The sequence below is a fragment of the Sebastes umbrosus genome, chromosome 10 (genome assembly GCF_015220745.1).
Source record: "Sebastes umbrosus isolate fSebUmb1 chromosome 10, fSebUmb1.pri, whole genome shotgun sequence".
NCBI classification, from domain to species: Eukaryota; Metazoa; Chordata; class Actinopteri; order Perciformes; family Sebastidae; genus Sebastes; species Sebastes umbrosus.
The window spans coordinates 33,202,901-33,222,940 of record NC_051278.1 but is presented as its reverse complement, the minus strand read 5'-3'; the positions used below and the strand labels follow the sequence as shown (position 1 = coordinate 33,222,940).

At 43.3% G+C, this 20,040-nt stretch overlaps 1 protein-coding gene across 1 annotated transcript; it reads left to right on the top strand.

The window, feature by feature from the left end:
* Window positions 1-1,548: 1,548 nt before the first annotated feature.
* synpo2la (synaptopodin 2-like a) lies at window positions 1,549-18,287 on the top strand. Its single transcript, XM_037782219.1, is given in 10 exon segments — window positions 1,549-1,910; window positions 10,336-10,487; window positions 10,979-11,720; window positions 13,642-13,971; window positions 13,973-15,575; window positions 15,578-15,630; window positions 15,632-15,834; window positions 15,836-15,879; window positions 15,882-16,160; window positions 16,163-18,287. Coding segments are annotated over 10 exon segments (3,606 nt in total). The 5' UTR covers window positions 1,549-1,808; the 3' UTR covers window positions 16,261-18,287.
* The last annotated feature ends 1,753 nt before the right edge of the window (window positions 18,288-20,040 follow it).

Below are 20,040 nucleotides of genomic sequence, written 5' to 3'. Positions count from 1 at the left end.
AAACCCCAAAAGGCAAAACTACACCACACTGTCAACCATCATACCAAATTTGAAGTTCCTAAGTTAAACAGTTTTGGAGTTCCACTCCGGAAATGAAATGGAAGTCGAAAAAATCAGTTTTTGGCCACAATTTCAAAAATTTTGGGCACCCTGAGTTCTGCTCTGGAAACGAAAGTGTGAAACATAAAAGGGGGGAAGGACACGCGGAGCGCTATATACCCCCGACTATGTTGTCGCAGGAGTATAATAAAGAAAGAAATACACTTTTCACCCCTGTAACTCTCTTTCTCACACTTTTATATCAGCCCTGCTGCACTTATTTGTAAATAAAAGTGTAAATGTAAGAGAAACTGACTGGGGACATAGGACCTTGAGAACATAGGACACTGGGGGAATTGGACCCTGGGAACATACTGTAGGACACTGGGGACATACGACTTTTCGTCATGTTCCCATTATGTGCCATGTAAATCTGGGAAACATAGAACCCTGGGAACATGGGAATGACCCCTTAACATCAGCATGCTACCATGCTGATGTTAAGGGCTTTAGGCATCTAGAACAAAGTACAGCTTTACAGAGCCGCTACCATAGAGACTAGACTCTGTAGACTCTTTGTTTTGTTTCTATGTTAAATGTCTTTGTTCAGACTCTCCATAATTGCCACCATATCTAAAAGTTTGGTTGGGCACAAGAATGTGGTGTCTGTCCGATTGCTGGGCATAAAGGTAAATGTGTGGTGGGATAAATCTGCCTATAACGAGATATCATCATGTCTCATTTTATATCAACCAAGTCTCTAAAAAAATGTTAACAACATGTGTTTTTCTTGTGCAGTCGTGTACCACTTCTGTACGCGTCTACATTCTGTATTAGATTTATACAAGCAAGCATGGGACCCTTCTGTGTTTCAAAGTATTTGTCATTCAGTCAACACTGGAATTAGGACATACTTCAATGTCGCTATGCAGGCTGTTCATCCAGAGCTTGCACAAGTATTTATCCTAAAGGCTCTATGCTGACAGCCAAGAATGTCTCCAGATCCACAGGAGCTGGAACAGCAGTCTCAACAGTTAAAGACTAAACAGCACCAAAGCCAATCCATCAGCACCCCTTGGTAGAAATGGAAGGAGATTTGAATGTAACTAATCAAGAGTTGACTGTTCTATCATGGCATATCTCAGCCCTGAGATCTGAGAGTCTAGCTGTGACCCTACTAAAGGTTACTAATGACCTCAATGCTGTAAAGCCAGATATGAAACAGTGCCATTTGGACGTTCTGAATGTTAATGTTCCCTTGGTCTGCAGATGAGCAGGCAAAGCAGCAGAGGTGGTGGTGGTGTCCTATTTTTGGAGGGGCTATCAGCGACCCAGTGGCATAGGTCTGAGTGACAGGACAAGTGTTGTGTTGGACCCTCCCCTCGCTCATTTGGGGCAGGCATTCCTCAGTGTAAGCAGACACAGACCACCCTCCCATCATATTTCTCTCTCCCTCTCCCTCTCTCCCTCCCTTGGCTATGACGGTTGGCCCACTCTGGGTATGGGTGGGCGCACCAAAACGTGTGTGTGCATGTGTGTGTGTGTGTTCAGGTGTGAGCGTTGGCCTTGGAGCTTGACTCAGAGAGAAGACAGCGTCCGCACAGTGTGGCAGGCAAAGAGCACGTCAGAGCTCTTGGAGGGGGCCCTGACCGCTGACCATGGGGCCAACACACTGAGGGCCCCCAAGACGAAATATAAAAGCCAAAGGGGAGCGGAAAACAACCGAGAAAAAGAAGAAAAGCTAAAAAAGACAAAAAGAAAGCAGAACAATGGTTGCAGAGGAAGTGATAATTACATTGTCCGGTGGAGCGCCGTGGGGCTTTCGTCTCCAGGGAGGTGTGGAACATCAGAAACCACTGCAGGTGGCTAAGGTAAGGGGGGGGGGGGTCACTCAGCAGGCTGGACAAAATAAGTAATTTCATGGTTTGCTGAGTGGAAAGAAGAAAACTGTGTTAGATTCAACAGCCTCGGTAAAGAGAAGTGAAACATCAGCTGGGTTATATTAGGTGGAGATTTAAGGAGCTGTGAACAACGTTGAAATGGAACATGAGCTGCCATGCAGGTTGGTTTGGGGCCTGAACATGAGTCATCATCTGGTTTGAGAACGGCGCACCAATGATTGATTGGGTGAACTTTAAACTTAAAGTTCAGCTGGGAATGTAGGGCAACCTTGTCATAAATATTCCAATGAATGTTGCTACTCCTATTAAACTGCATGAAGCTCAAAGTTCTCATGAAATTAGTGATAATGACCAGAAAATCTGAACTTTTCTACATTGGTATCTTGGTTTGTTTTTGATAAATAACTTTGACTTTGTGCTACTTACTGGCGCTGTTCTTCAGTAGTGCTTTGAGCAGTGAAATGTGCACATTGAAGAGATTTTCAGTACATTAAGATCATCGTTTTATAAACTGTTAATGGTATGATATTACACACCATTCACCCATGACCATGAGCATGTTTCCATACGTAATCATTTCAGTAAGAAACCCACTCACTCCAGTCATGCTTGGTCATGATTGAGCTGGCAGATTACCTGAGATTTATCTGGAAACACTGTTGTAACAGTAGAAACCACATAGGTGAGCCATTAAGGTCATGAATGTTTGGCTTTATTTCAGTTCTTGAAATCTGTTATATTTAGACTTATAGACTTATAGAATTATAGACTACTTTTATATCTACTCGTTTAAATAGGTTCACTGAAATAAAATATTAATTGCGTGAAATATTTAACCTTAAAACTCTCAGCTCATTTTACTACCCTAAAGCAAATTCTTCTTCGGTGCCCACATTTGGCATCGATGAAGCAGTCCAGATTTGAATCTTGATCTCCATTTAAGAAAGCAAAAAATTCCATGCCAAAGGGAATAAAAGTGGATAAAAGTTTTCAATTAGTCTTTCAAGCAAAGCAAAATACCCAAAAGAATACCTCTGAGAGATAAAGTTGAAAATGGTGGGAAAAATAAGAGAAAAAAAACTAAAGTTGTAGTTACATTCTCTGACTTTATATTGATTCTTTGCTGTTTGTATCGATCAGTTCCACGTCATCACCAATATGACATGAGTTGTAAAAATCATCAGTCCACAGCTGTTGCACCCAGGACCGGCTTAAGGCATAGGCCATATAGGCGGTCGCCTAGGTCGCCACCTTCTGGGGGGCGCTGGTCGCCCTCTAAAAAACTGAAATAAATTATTATAAAAAAAAAAGAAATGCCGGTGGGCGCCCTTCCTCTTATTCTGCATTGAGGTAACAAATGAACAAATAAATAAAGAAAGAAAGAAATACACTTTTCACCCCATAACTCTCTTTCTCACACTTTTTCATCAGCCCGGCTGCACTTCTTTGTTAATAAAAGTGTAAATTGTAGAGAAACTGACTAATCACTTTTAAAGGGACTGTTTGTAACTTCTTTCATCTATAAATCATTGCGGGTCGGTGTCCCATGCGCGCTCATGTGTGTCTACGCTGTTCAGTCTCAGACTCCAACACAAACTACAGTGAAGCACCAAAACCTCTTGGTTGTATCTAGTGAAGCCCGTCTGTTAAACAGTGTTGGCCGCGGTCGGAGGACGCGGGGGAGACCGTAGCTTTGGTCTCCAGGACCGGAGTCTCTGCTGTACTCTGCTCCTCTGCCTGCCTGCCTTCACTCACACACCACACTCGTTCTCGCTCTTTCTCTCCACTCTCACGTGAATGCGCGCACAGTCCACACTGCAGAAGAGTTAGTTTAGCTCTGAGAATATCTAGTGAATGTAAAGTGGACGTTTGTGCAGAAATAACTGCTGCAGCTCCTCCAGACCAACAGAGGTTTCCCGTGTCTTGTGGAGTGACGGGGCTCCGCAGAGAGAAACGTTATCGTCTCCGACCAGAACTCCGGCGTCTGCCCTGTTCCCTCCGGCCGCGGTCGGGAGGCTGAGGCAGGAAAAACCAACACTAGGATCAGCATTGATTCATTGAGAGACCTTCGTCTGGTCAGCTAACATTACTGCCAAGCAGCTGAAATATAGAGTGATATTGTGCTTTTAGCTGACGTGTGTCGCCTCACTGTTTTGAGCGATGCTCCTTCATGTCTATGTAGAGCGAGCACAAGCGCGAGCAACAGGACGCTGACTTTCGTTGACTTAACGGCCACTGTGTCGCTGTTAACAAGACATTTTTGATTCTTACATAGAGTCCCTTTAAGCCAACAATATCAGGGGGCAATTGTTTGTTTATATTATAATAAATACAGTTATGAAAATACAAATCTTAATTTTTGTCTTAAAACCATTGTCTGATGTGTGTTGCAGTTGACAGGGCTAGGGTTAGAATTCTGGAAGATTGAACCAAGCCCCCATTTTTGTAGTGGCGATTAGGCGGTACTACAACTTCTGTGTCCGTCACGTGATGCCATCAGGTCCAAAAAGACTTTCCCCCATATTTCCCTTCCTCCGTTCATGTGAATGAGACCCAGACTGAGGCTGGACCGAGGGCTGGGAGGCGGAGTTAAAGGAAACACTACTGCGCCTGCTCTACGGGCCTAATGGATGCGGAAGATCCGGGTACTTTATCACTCGGCAGTCGAGCCATTTTGGCTATATGCTGATGGGAGGGGTGTCCTTGTCCTTCCTCTTTAACAAGACTTGGGCCGACTCTGTCTGAAATCTTTAAATAGAGAGATCTTATTTCTGGATATGCTAGCTCAGGTTTTAGTACACCTGCACACCCACACTATACATGCATACTGTACATGTACACACATGACATAAACACACATATCCATACGCACTTTCAATAACTGTTGACTGAGCAGAACTACTTTTCCAGGTGGCTATTTTCGGTTGAGAAGCAGCAGGTCATGGGGTCAGCCAAGGTGTGTGTTTCAGCTCAGAGCTCAAAAATTAACCTCACACACTATTTTTATACATGCACTACTCAGTATCTTGCTGCTTGGGGATGAACGTAAAACTTTTTTTTGTAGGTTCACATGCAAAGGAAATCCTAATTGCTAAACCTGTTGTGTTCCATATTGTTCCTGTTCAGGCACCTTATGAGCTGTGAATAAAGGACGAGGAGAGAGAAACAAATTTGCTTTGGTCAACCTCTTTTTGTTTTATGATTACCTGTTTATCATTTTGTTCACATTTCCCAAAACCTCCCCCCCCCCCAGCTTTTTAGTATCTTCGAAAACTTAGTCTAGAATAAAAATAAAAGTTGTGTGGGTTTGTCCAGATAACTTGGAGTTTGTAATGATTGACCCTCCGGCTGGTAAATGGGTTTGAAGAAGCTTGTTCAACACTGTGCAATGTGTACTAGTGCAGTGCCCGTTCAGAGCGTGTGCCCGTCCGGAATGGGCCGATTATTACTTGGTGTGAAGTGTGAAGTTGAAGTTGATTGGATGAACGGTTGTCGAGATATGCGAAGGGCAGTCATACATACACAGACAGATTGAGAATACTTCCTTTATAGTTCGATGATGCTGCTACAGCGCCATGTATTCGCCAAAAGGCACCAAATTTGCCATGGTCACTCAAACATCATATCTACACATATCCACCAAATGTGGTCGCAATAGCTCTAAGCGTTCAGGAGATATTTTATTGTTTGTAATACAGACGTAGGCAAAGTTGTTGGTAACGTTCCGTTAAAGAGAGAAAAACCCACAATTGTCACTGAAATAACTTGAAACTGACAAAAGTAATAATAAATAAAAATTCACTGAAAATGAACTAATGAAAATCAGATATTGTTTTTGAATTATGGTTCAGCAGAATCATTTAAAAAAAACAAACTAATGAAACTGGCCTAGACAAAAATGATGGTAACATTAACTTAATATTTTGTTGCACAACCTTTTGAGGCAATCACTGCAATCAAGTGATTTCTGTAACTCTCAATGAGACTTCTGCACCTGTCGACAGGTATGTTGGCCCACTCCTCGTGAGCAAACTGCTCCAGCTGTCTCAGGTTTGAAGGGTGCCTTCTCCAGACAGCATGTTTCAGCTCCTTCCACGGATGTTCAATAGGATTTAGATCCGGGCTCATAGAAGGCCACTTCAGAATAGTCCAATGTTTTGTTCTTAGCCATTCTTGGGTGTTTTTAGCTGTGTTTTGGATCATTATCCTGTTTGAGGACCCATGACCTGCAACTGAGACCAAGCTTTCTGACACTGGGCAGCACATTTCGCTCCAGAATGCCTTGATAGTCTTGAGATTTCATTGCACCCTGCACAGATTCAAGACACCCTGTGCCAGATGCAACAAAGCAGCCCCATAACATAACCGAGCCTCCTCCATGTTTCACATTAGGTACAGTGTTCTTTTCTTTGGATGCTTCATCTCTTCGTCTGTGAACATAGAGCTGATGTGACTTGCCAAAAGCTCCAGTTTTGTCTCATCTGTCCAAAGGACATTATCCCAGAAGCTTTGTGGCTTGTCAATATGCATTTTGGAAAATTCCAGTCTCGCTTTTTTTATGATTTGGTGTCCTCCTCGGTTGTCTTCCATTAAGTCCACGTTGGCTCAAACAGTGACGGATGGTACGATCTGACACTGATGTACCTTGACCTTGGAGTTCACCTCTAATCTCTTTGGAAGTTGTTCTGGGCTCTTTGGTTACCATTCGTATTATCCGTCTCTTCAATATGTCATCAATTTTCCTCTTGCGGCCACGTCCAGGGAGGTTGGCTACAGTCCCATGGACCTTAAACTTCTGAATAATATGTGCAGCTGTAGTCACAGGAACGTCAAGCTGCTTGGAGATGGTCTTATAGCCTTTACCTTTAACATGAAGGTCTATAATGTTCTTTCTGATCTCCTGAGACAACTCTCTCCTTAGCTTTCTGTGGTCCATGTTCAGTGTGGTACACACCATGACACCAAACAGTACAGTGACTACTTTTCACCCTTTAAATAGGCAGACTGACTGATTACAAGTTTGAAGACACCTGTGATGCTAATTACAGGACACACCTTAGTTTAATATGTCCCTATGGTCAAATTATTTTCAATCTTTTCTAGGGCTACCATCATTTTTGTCTAGGCCAGTTTCATCAGTTTGTTTTTTAAAATGATTCTGTTGAACCACAATTCAAAAACAATATCTGATTTTCATTAGTTCATTTTCAGTAAATTTTTATTTATTATTACTTTTGTCAGTTTCAAGTTATTTCAGTGACCATTGTGGGTTTTTCTCTCTTTAACGGAACGTTACCAACAACTTTGCCTACGTCTGTATATGCCCTTCCCGCAGCATTTGAGCTAACTTTGAGGGCCAGCTATAAACTGTAGGGAACATCAACTATCAAAAAAAGTAACTTTTGGCCCAGAGATGTTCTGTACCAAATTTGGGGATGATTGCTCAAAATGTGTAGGAGTAGCAAAAAATCTGATTTGGACAAAATTCAAAAGGGGGGAAAATCAGTCTATAAGCGAATGGGCGTGGCTTATACTGAGAAGTATACAGAAAAGTCTAAGTATACTTGGCTCATACTGAGAAGTATACAGACAAGTCTAAGTATACTTGGCTTATACTGAGAAGTATACAGAAAAGTCTAAGTATACTTGGCTCATACTGAGAAGTATACAGACAAGTCTAAGTATACTTGGCTTATACTGAGAAGTATACAGAAAAGTCTAAGTATACTTGGCTTATACTGACAGGTATACAGCAAAGTCTAAGTATACTTGGCTTATACTGACAAGTATACAGAAAAGTCTAAGTATACTTGGCTTATACTGAGAAGTATACAGAAAAGTCTAAGTATACTTGGCTTATACTGACAAGTATACAGAAAAGTCTTAGTATACTTGGCTTATACTGACAAGTATACAGAAAAGCCTTAGTATACTTGGCTCATACTGACAAGTATACAGCAAAGTCAAGTATATTTGGTTTATAGGCCTACTTGTACTTAATCTTTTGATCGAGATATACTTAAGAAAAGTATAAGTATGCTTGCCTCATAGGCCTAGAGAAAGGTATATTGGCTTTTAGTTGTGCTTACTTTTTGATATAGTAGCCATTATTTATCAGAAATAAAATGTGCTAGGATTCATGCTGATACCTCCAGGTTACACATCTGAGACAACCACTTCTTATAGACAGCATTTAGCATCATAAGAATGCTTGCTCTTTAAAATGTTAATCCTATATGTAGTTGACTTATGCAGAATGTGGTGTGTACACAGCGCCACATGACACCAAATCACCTTTATGGCAGTGGACGACAGCTGTTTCAGTCTCACTATCCAAAACAGAGTGCTCCTTCACCCCTGAGATCAGGAAGGCCCAATCTTATCAGGTCCCATACTATAGCGTCCATAACAGGTGGAGCAGTTTGGGGCTTCATTGAAAGAGCCGGTGTGTCAGTGCTGGGTTTGTGCCTGTGGGTCTGCATGCGCGTGTTTGTGAGTTTATTTATATGAGTTTATGTGCATTTTTGTATCAGTCCATGTGGTGTGTGTGGGTGCGAGGATGTAAGGGTATTATAACTGTTGTGACTTGCAACCACAAGGTGACTGACTGACTGAATAATTGACATCCTGTACCACAAGCAGGCACAGGCCACTTTGAAAGGCTTAGCTAAATGTGGATGTGGGATTTCATTACAGGCAAACCAGAATAGCTGGAAAGAAAACTTATCAGGTCAACCCAAGCAACGTTTCCTTAACTCTGATTATAATAATATTCATTTAATGCATGGCAGTGCCCCCAGGGCAAATGCAATCAACTCTGCAGTCATTGTCTTTGTAATGTTTCAAACATCTGCTTTCAATTTATTATGTGACATGTTGGCATGGCTTGCATAGGCCTGAGGCACTTTAAGGTGGGCATACCGCCATGGTCCTGACAGACCTCGGGCACAAATAGCAAAGCACCAAATGAAGATGGCTGCTGGCTGGCATTTCCCTGTTAAAGTGTGTATGAGTGCCCCACTCGAGCCGCAGTATGTGGCATATGTCCGCAGCAAGATCGAGCTGTCAGGACAAAAGCTGCTCTCTGTCAGTCACTACCAAAAACCAAGACAAGACAGCAGCATCGCTCTGTCAGGCTTTTACTTTCTATCTCTACAGTTACAAAAGCCAAACATACAATTCATAGGGAACTAATAAAGTAGCAGGAAAGAAAGAGTGTTGATGTTTGCACCTTAATATCCTCCCTTAAAGGGACTATTTGTAACTTTTTAAGCGTATAAATGTAGCGGGTCGCAACACATGCGCGCTCACATATGCGCGTTCGCGTGTGGCCGCTGCCTCTCCAACTCTGCCTGCCTGCCTTTGCTCAGAGAGCGCGCGCGTTCTCAGCTCGCTCCACCTCTAGACGTGAACGCGCCCTCACTCCACACTGCAGAAGAGTTAGCTTAGCTCTGAGAATATCTAGTGAATATTCAGTGGACGTTTGTGCAGAAAAAAAATGCTGCAGCTCCTCCAGACCAACAGAGGTTTCCCGTGTCTTGTGAAGTGACGGAGCTCCTCAGCTAGTAACGTTATCGTCTCGTTACCGACCGGGTGCCGGTGTCTCCCTGCTCTCTCCGGCTGCGGGCGGAGAGAGCAGGGAGACACGCTGCAGAGCCCCGCTGCATCAGCCTGCGCTGAGGCAGTAAAAGCCAACACTAAGATCAGATCTAAATCATGTTCATGGAGAGACCTTCGTCTGGTCAGCTAACATTACTGCCAAGCAGCTGAACTATAGAGTGATATTGTGGATTTAGCTGACGTGTGTCGCCTTACTGTTTTGAGCGATGCTTGTTCAGGTATATTTAGAGCGAAGCAAGCGCGAGCCCGACGCTGACTTTCGTTGATTTCACGGCCACAGGTGTCGCTGTTAAGACGCATTTCTGAAAGTTACAAATAGTCCCTTTAAGTATCTCCTTTACATCACAGCTCTTCAAACCAAAGCTGTAGACCTGAGACTCGAGACTTGGCCTTAAGTTACAAGTCATATTTGATATAAAAATATATTTTTTTAAATAAATAATAAAATATAAATACTTGGCAGCAGGAAAAAGACATTGACACTATTGATACAGTAGGGAGAAATGAACATATACCCTTCTATTTAATTGTCAGCACTCAAATGTGGAAGATTGCATGTCTTGGACTTGGGCCTGCCCTTAAGGCCTGGAAACCTGACTTGAGATGTCCCCTGAAGGACTTGAGAGTTGTCTTCGATGTGCCCCCAAAATACTTCAAAATATATCTGCTTCATACCAAAAACATTTTATGATATAATCCATCAGAGCTCAACATATGTGTAACTTGTTGTTGTTTATGTGTGTGTTTGAAATGTTGCCCTCCTTTGCTGGTGCAGGTGCGTAAACGCAGCAAGGCATGCAGGGCTGGGCTTCGGGAGGCTGATGAACTGGTGTCCATCAACGAACAGCCATGTGGAATGCTATCCCATGCCCAGGCCATGGACCTCATCGACAGCTCCCCTGGGATACTGCACATCCGGGTCAAAAGGTCAGAGGAACTAAAGAATTATATTCCTACTCGTCATAAACCGTCATCAACACATTGTAATGGATCAAGTAGAAATTCTATTATGCTCAAGTCAAAGACTCAAGTCGTGCACGATTTACACTGTGCATTGTATCAAACACATACACTACTGAATATTATATTTTATAATATATATAATATCCATCCATCCATCCATCCATCCATCCATCCATCCATCCATCCATCCATCCATTATCTGTAACCGCTTATCCTATTCAGGGCCGCGGGGGGGCTGGAGCCGATCCCAGCTGACATTGGGCGAAGGCGAGGTACACCCTGGACAGGTCGCCAGACTATCACAGGGCTATATGTATAATATATATATATATTTTATAAATATTAGGAAACAGGATCAAGATATGTTTCTCCTGCTTGTGCTAAGATCCTACTTACTGTAAGAATCCAGACTTAGGAAATTAAATTCTAATATCATTTGAACCCTTCACTTGCAGGGTGCCTGCTGGTTTTCAGTCCGTGGTGCTTGTGACCCGTGCCCCATCTCCCCGTATAGACAAAGAGTACCGCGCTGCTCTGCGTGCCATGTCACCCACCCACCCCCACCACGCACCCGTCCGTGAAGTCCACCGTAGCCACTCCTCCATAACCAGTGGATTGACATCTCCACCTGGTAGCGAGGCTTACTACGGCGAGACTGACAGTGATGCAGATGTGGCGGGCTATGAGAGGCAGCGCCGGCAGAAACGCCGCAGCCCCAGCAACTCCAACCCGGTGAAACCAACAGGACGAGCCTCTCCTGAGGGCGGGGAGACGTCAGAGATGAGTGGCTATGACAGCGCTCCAGATGCACATGTTTACCCCGGTTTGTTGGATGGACGTGGGGGAGATGGAGATGGAGGAGGGGGGGGTACCGGGGGTGGCACGGAGGAGGTGATTTACCAGCCTCCTGCTCCAGGAATGTGGTCATCACAGACATCCACTGAGACCTCCTCCATCATCTCCTCAGCAGATGACCAAGGGCCACGGGATGGAGGGCAAGAGGAGGATAGTGGCTTTCTTGAGCCAGCCAACGTGCCACTGGTATCCCCTGAGAGGGCAAAGGAGGCCCTGATGCTGGGCTCCCGCAGCCAGCTTATACCCATGGTGGGTCCTGTGAATAACCCCATCAATGAGGAGCTTACAACAACCTACATGGAAAAGGCCAAACAAGCCAGTAAGTACAGCTGAGGAAGAACAGTGACAGAGACACGTGCATTACATGGCTTCTCCACACTTATACACATTCCTGGTAAAGGTCCCTGGTTGGTTGAACAGTCACAAAACTTAAAATTCTACAAACACTTAAATACGTGTCATTAGATTGTTAAATCTCGAAGCAGATACTTATATTTTAATCTTATTCTCAAGGATGCGCTTTTTGATACTGTTTTCTATGTTATATTCTACATATTATTTCTATGTGCCATCTGCTTTGCAGCACAGGAATTCATCACTGAAGTGAAGATCAGCTGATCTTCTTCGTTCCCATACACAGGAAGAAAAGTTCTCATATAGCTTTATATGCCAGTGTGATATTGCCTTTTCTAGGCAGAGATTACATGTACAGTACATGTCTGTTGAAGCTCAAGACAAATATGCCCCTGAACCTCCCAGAGAAAAAACCTATATATTTGCAGAAGGTTCAATAGTAAGTACAAGTCTTTACACCTCGAACACCAAACTGATCAAATCGCCACCTACACTACCCTCTTTGTTCACAACATTTCATCTCTAAACCAAACCTCCAGAAGATTCAACTGCTGGTTTAAAACAGCCCTTTAGACAGTTCAAACACATAACTGTAACAGCTATTAAACTTCATTTTGTAACAAACATGTCCCTATTTTAAAATTTAAATTCACAATATTCATCCTACACATAGCAGAGCCAATTTTAAACGCAGTTCAATACCTTTTCAAACCCATTGATTTATGAAAATGAAAATTGAAATCAAAATTTATTCAGTGTTAATAGGAGTAGTGTTTGAGAATCTTAACCTAGAAAACCACTGTGTCCCAGTCATTTAATCTGACAGTCGACTACCATAACTGACTAAATATCCTTAAGTTTTCTTTTAGGTTAATAGTCCTGTGTGATTGCACCAGCTACGCGGAGCCTGTTAAACAGAGCATGGCTGTACAGTTGACTATATTTAACTCCAGTTATGTGTGTAAAAACCCCAGCAATCAATATGGGAGCACTGAAAATCATCTACAGCTGCTTTTAGGTATCAAGTAGCAAAGCAGGGATACTCTCATTTTCCCTGCCCCTCTCCCCACGTCTTCTCTCTCTAACTATTTCTCTTGCTCTGCTTTTGTTTGGCTATTTTATCAACTTTATAAAATAGTACAAGTGTGATATGTTTTGCAACACTCACTATGACCCCTCTACTCACTGGTTTTGTATTCACAAACTTTGAAGAGAGGTCAAAAATTGTGACAATACGGTGACACAACAACAGATATAGAGCACTGACATTAACCAAGAAGTCCTTCCTACAACTTGTCATGCTGTCAATCATCCATAATAGGCCCAAGAAACAGAGAGCTGGGCTATTTGAAGTCACTGGGCTGTTTTAAGAACTTCAATAAATTTACCCCTGTAAATCCCCCTTGTCATCACTGAGTGCAGGTTTAACATTCTAATGTCCTACTTAGGAACCCTGTCCTAGACAAATTAAGGACTCACGTGGGCACTGCAGAATTAGGTTGCCTATGATAATCTGCTTAATACCATAACAAGTTAAAGGGTATGTTGTGGCAACCTTTTGAAGTTCTCCTTCCAGTCACCTACAACATGCAACTTTCCACTAGCTTGCATATATTTCTAGTTAAGTTAGATGTCAGAGTACATAAGACTAATAATGTGCAAATGTATCCTTCACCCCAGCTAATTTGAGAAGCTGCAGGCTTGCTTAGAATTTTCCCTGAAGTGTTCCTGTGGCAAAATGGATGCCTGTTGAAGGCATGGTGGTCAGGACAGGTTTAGATGCACATGTCCATTCAGTTCTTGATTAAAAGGTTAAACCTGTTCATTCGGACTTCTCTGACCTTACTGCAGTACTTCTGTTATGCTATTGTGCAGCTGTTCCTAATAGCTATGCTTTCATACCCTGCAGAACTGAAACCGAGGGGATACTCTGCAAGACAAGAATGTAAAAGAAGCCAAAAGCAAGTGTCGAACAATTGCATCTCTACTGACTGATGCTCCCAACCCTCACTCCAAGGGGGTGCTGATGTTCAAGAAAAGGCGGCAGCGCTCCAAGAAGTACACCCTTACCAGTTTTGGTAGTGTGGATGAGGATAGGTGTCAGGACTCCCAAGAGGAGGATGGGGTATTCCCTGGCAGTGAATCAGAGTTTGATGAGGATGGCTTCTCTGCAGTTCCTGACCCCACTTGGGATAGTGACTACCTGGATATGCTGGAGAAGAGGGCAACTGCAGGCGCTGGAAGGTCGTGGGGATGGGGCAGAGGATGCTCCAAGTCCAGGGTTGAGTGACACTGCAGGCAAGGGCGCCCAGTTGTTTGAGCAGCAGAGAAAGAGGGCTGCTGAGCATGCCAAGAAGGTAGAGGCGGCACAACCTCAGGCTCCTGCACAGTCTCAAGTCCAAGGGCAGGCTCATATGTATCAGTTGCATCCAGAGATACAGCCACAGCCAAACCTCCAGCCTCAGCAGATGATACCACCTGGCCATATATCCATACAGGCAAGAGCTGTTTCAGGCTCCACGTTCAGTTGCAAAGCCCATGGAGTGTCTAATGGGGACCTATCCTACTCTGCAGGTAGTAGTAGCATGATGTCACCTCTACCTGTGGCACCCAGATCAGCTACTGCCTCAGTGACTGTTCTGACCAGACCTGCACCACCAGCTGAAACACCATTACCAGATCTACCTGCTAGTAATGTTCTCAACAGAACGGCACGTCCTTTCACTCCTGGCTTCATCAGCATTCGAGCTGCGACTGCCCCTGTAACGTTCCGACCATCTGTCACAAAGATGAACCAGTGTCCTACTTCAGCAGCTGTTGTGCCACCACGATTCTCCACTGCCTCTGAACTAGCTACATCAGTAACATCACAGCTACCCCCTGGTCCTCCGTCAGTGTTCTCCCCACCTTCCTTTGTACCTCAAGGTCCCTTTGCCCAGACACCAGTAGCGCCTGTTTGTAGCTCCTGCACTTTTTATCCTCCAGCCATCTCTATCTCAGTAGAGAAAATGCAGTCATCACAAGTAACTGCTGTTCATCACGCTCCATTTGTAGCTGTGCCCCCAGTGTCTATGCCCTCAATGACCCTGGCTCCACAAGCACCAATGGCTCCAACCCTAGCTCTTCCTGCATCTCAAATTTCTGGTTCACCTGACCCAGTTGCCCCAGTGCATCCACTTCAAGTGCCAGTTGCTCAGTTTTCAATGTCGCCTGTAGCTACAGTGTCACTGGTCTCTCAGCCAGAAGCTGTAGCTCCAACCCCTGTTCCTGGTCCAACAGGTCGCTCAGGAATCTTAATTGACGCACGACGGCGAGGTGGCAAACCCAAACCTATGTTCAGTGTGCCAGATGTCAAGAAGAACTCCCCCAATCCTGAGCTACTGTGTATGGTCCAGAACCTGGATGAGAGGTCCACCCGACACAAATATGGCCAGTCACCGTCTGAGGACATCTATGATGGTGCAGAGGAGGAGAGGAGTGGTGAGGCCGGCATGGGAAGGGCGCCTCCTCCAGTGGCACCCAAGCCCCGGGTCATCCATGAGGCCCCACAGTTTCTTCAAGCAGGGGGTAAGGGTGCCCAGCTGTTTGCCCGCAGACAGAGTCGCATGGGTATGTATGTAGTGGACACCCCACCCGAGACCCCTTACCAGCAGGAAGCGGCCTCGCACAGTGCCACCCAACCCCTTGACTCCTCCCCCAATCCTTACCTTCTATCTCAGTGGAAATACTCCCCGAATGTCCGTGCTCCTCCACCCATTGGGTACAACCCACTCCTGGCCCCCTCTATCCCTACGGGGCCTCAGAGGAATACAGGCAAGCCAGAAAGCAGGGGTAGAGGAGGCTCCCAAGAGAGGGCATCAAAGCTCTGGATTTCATGAGAAGGCAGCCCTACCAGCTCAAACTCTGCCATGTTCAACTATGGGGGCAGTGCTGCTAACCTGTCAGCCATGCCTTCTTACCAGGCCCAGAGGCAGCAGCAGGGTGACTACACAACAACAACAATGGTGGGCAGCTCATTAACCTCACCTAAGCAGATCCCCCTCAAAACAGCCCGTGTCTTCGAGGTCAAGCGATTCTCCACACCCACGCCCATGTCAGCTCCATTCTGTCTCCAAGGTCATTGCACCCCGCTCGGCCACTACCCTCGGAGACGTTTGAGTCATTCTAGCATGATCTCCCCACCTCCTGATTATTTTACTCAAACCCACGACCCTCTTTTCACACCAGCACCAGTCAGTGCCCCAACGCCAGCTTCACCTCCCTCCCAACCAGCTGGACTACCCAGCCTCCCAAAGTTCTCTGCCAACCCTATTCTACACCCTATGCCCCAAACAGTCCCTAAACCTTACACTCCAGTATCATACACCACCGGGCTTCAGGCAGCCAAGCAGTTCCAGAGCGCTCCTGAGCTCAGTATCCTTGCCTCTTTGCCCCACTCAAGTCTGACCCAGTTCAGGCACCCAAACCACGTTTTGTTGCCACCAAGGGAGGCGTCCAGCCCCGTGTCTGGAGGCCAGGGGCAATGTAACCACAAGTAAATCAGTCACTACCACACTTGGACATCTTCATGTACTATTCATTTAGTGCTGAAATTATGAATTAATCAACAACAATATGTTAATTGATTCATTGTTTAAGTCAAAAATGTGAAATATCCATTGGTTCCAGGTTCTTAAATGTGACAATCATTCTGCTTTTCTCTTTCTACATCATTGTTTGATTGAAAATATTTGGGTTTTGGGTGGGGCTTAGGGCTTTGAGAAATTGTGAGGGGGAGTTCTCTAATAAATTCATCTATAAATAAAAAAAAAAGACAAATTAATAAACATAAGCAGCCTTACATCCAATAATTTAAGCCTCAAATTCAGTTGTAAACACATGGTGCTTAAGTAACATAAGCTGAAAGTGATTCAGTATAAAGTTGAAATCCAGAAGCCAATCAAGTTTTTGAAATATGTTAGAACTGGAAAACTGTAATGGTAAGAGATCATAAACATTTGCTGTTCGAAATGCTGCTTATCACATTTATTTTGCTGTCAACACATTTACTCACACATGTATCTGAGTGACGATAGTGATAAAGTATACCGCCACATACTGTATACTGTATAGAGCACCATATGCCTGTCCTGGGGGAGGTTTGTGTAAGGCGTCTGGAGATCCCTTTCTACTAATTTAGCAGAAATACCATCTAAACAGGAGCCTGTACTGAAATATTCTTTGAAACTTGAAATGTCTGAAAGATGTTGAAAATGATTGCTGCGGTTCCAATCATAGGATTAATCACTGAAGAAATACTGTATGTTGTAGTATGTTGACAGGTGCAGGATCATAAAGCAAAAATAGCAGGCTTATATCTTTTATCTTTGAACATTCAATTCTGTTATTCAGTACTTGTCCTACACACAAAATGTGTTTACCCCCTCTGTTTGTAGCATTGCCAAGAAAGAAACCCATGATGACCTAATGTCCTTATGTCCTTATCCAGGGGTTTAAATGATGCATGGCCCGTTGAAAATTGTAAAATGTTTTTAAATGCCTCTGCTTCTCTTTGGAAACTATATGTGAAAACAAGGTCTGCTCTTGGTGAGGTTGTGCAAAATACCTCTGTTCACTTTAGCCAGAGAGAAAGGCTATCTTTTTAGCATGGGTCACATTCAACAAGTGCCCGGGCTGTCACTGAATGTACACTTGTCAATGGATATTCACAGCTTCCATTAGGCCACACCAGAGCCTCCTTAGTAGCAGTGTGATCTTTTCAGATATATGTCAATTCTTAACTTTTATTAAACAAATAACACGGATGAAGGAATGTGTATTTGGTTTTGTGTGATTTAATCCGACGTGGTGCAAGGGGAAGTTTACTGATTGAGAGTCACCAGAATTTATAAAGGATTCAAGAAATGAGAGTGGCTGTGGAGGAGGGATAAAGACAGGATATATACTGTACTGTAGATAGGACAGGATTACCGAATGGGGTCATACCCTACCATTTGTGGACTATTGGGATTTATGGTTGAATTGTACATAGTTATGAGATCCCACAGCCTGTAGAAGTCAACGGGGGATGCACAGGAAAGTTTGGTACCTTACAGTAAGTTTGTTGGCAAAGCTACAGAAGCTATGGAAAGAAGCACAGAAGACGACTTGGTGTCTTTCCATTAACAGTGGTTGCTATTAAAAAGTAACGATACACATTTGATGGTTATATACCTTGAGAGACTAGGTATGTTAATGGCAACAAGTAAGAAACAAAGAAATGAATAAGATGTTTTCAGTTGTGGAATTCTTGGGGAGATACTTTTTCTTTTTTTTTACCATTTTTGAAATACAATTTCTCTTAAAGCTTTTTCTTGTTTTCATAATATAATGGCTACGAAAAAATCTAGAGTGTGAATATAGTAAGGTTGAGGTGTTAAAATATGATAAATACATGTTTTTTGAATGTAGTTTGAATAAATAAAACGTGTGAAAATGTTTATTAATGCTGAGTAGACGTTTATACTGACCGGAGATGAGACATGTTTAGAGGAATAAAATTAGATGTGGAAGCTCTCCAGTTGTCTGACATGTCTGATTTTACCCTGCCCCCTGTTGCTGAGTGTGTCATCCTGCACTTTTCTTCAATGTACAGTACACACATGCATTCAATTATATTTATAGTTGAGCAGATGCAATAACTGTAACTGTATATTCATTTTTATTAAAAAAAAAAATGTTTAATTATACACTCAAAGGGTAAAAATACCTTACAGGAGAAAACACACGCACACGCATGCACACACGCACACACACACACACACACACACACACACACACACACACACACATTCATCACCATCTGCACATGAATAAATATAAATTGGTCAGTTTTTAGCAGATAGATATTTGACTGAAGATGAATTGCAACTAGTTAAGCAGAGTTTACTTCAGCATATTCTGTCCCAGCTCCATAAAGTGTCTGACATACCAAGTAAACTTCTAGGCAAGGCCTCATGAGGCTCCATTTTAGGGCTCGGTTTGAGTACTTCATTTAAAATAACATAAATAATTAAACAGGATAATTGAACAGTATTTCATCAAATGGATGGCATTATATGTGACAGAGAACTTAGTTTCCAGAAATACACATTATATTTCTAAATGAACAAGGCAACAGTGAGCATGGCTCACATAATTTCAAAAATGTTGGGCACCCTGGACTTCTAGCTCCCAAAAGGCACAATTCAACCACACTGTCAACCATCATACCAAATTTGAAGTTCCTATGTTAAATAGTTTTCAAGTTCTACTCCGGAAAACGAAATGGAAGTTGAAAAAATCTCAGTTTTTGGCCAAAATTTCAAAAAAATGTGGGCACCCTGAACTTCTAACCCCCAAAAGGCACAACTCGACCACACAGTCAACCATCATACCAAATTTGAAGTTCCTAAGATAAATAGTTTTTGAGTTCTGCTCCAGAAACTAAAGTGTGACACGCGAACGGACAGAAGGCGGACACGTGGCACGCTATATAATACCCCCGACTACGTTGTCGCAGGTTTATAATTACCTGGCAAGTGCCCTATTTGATACTTCAAGGTTGTTGTCAATATCATGTTGGTTCTTACACATATACATTTAGTTAAGATGCATAGAAAATCCCCGATATTCACAAGAGAAAATCCCCATATTGGCAGTATTCAGACTGTAGTTGATAAAGGTATGATGATAAGATTAGAGGAAGAGAATTACAACAAGCTGAGTTAACGTGTAGGGGTAAAAGGTACCAGTAATGTGCGTGCAAGCAATTCTAGGCTTTGCCCCTAGAGGGTGCCAGGTTAAAAGATATTTTGATGAAAGACAGAGAGAACTTGTAAAAAGAAAAGAAAATCAGAAACATACCTTTGCTGCACTCTGTTTTGAGCAGAAATGTATTCTTCACTCTAATTTGTATATAAATGGCTTTTTGAAATCCAGGTGGCTTTGGTCCCAGAAGACGTGGTGGTGTCTGCTGAGAAAACAGAGAAAAAACTATTCAGGGCCGAGTTCAGGAGAGTCAACACATGATGAACTGGTGTTTTCCATAAACTCCTATTTATGGTGAGTCCCCACGGAGGTGGCATGGCAGTTGGAGAGACTCTCTCGTAAACTGACAAATCACAGCTTTTATCAGCGACCATGAGCAAACAGCAAATTATTTCATTTACATTTTTTTAGAAATTTCTCTACAAGGCATAAAGAAATGAACATTCTATATCTAACCACTAAGTTTACATGATGTGTCTGTCAAACCACACATTTCCCAGTGCTCCGAACTTCATCAAGC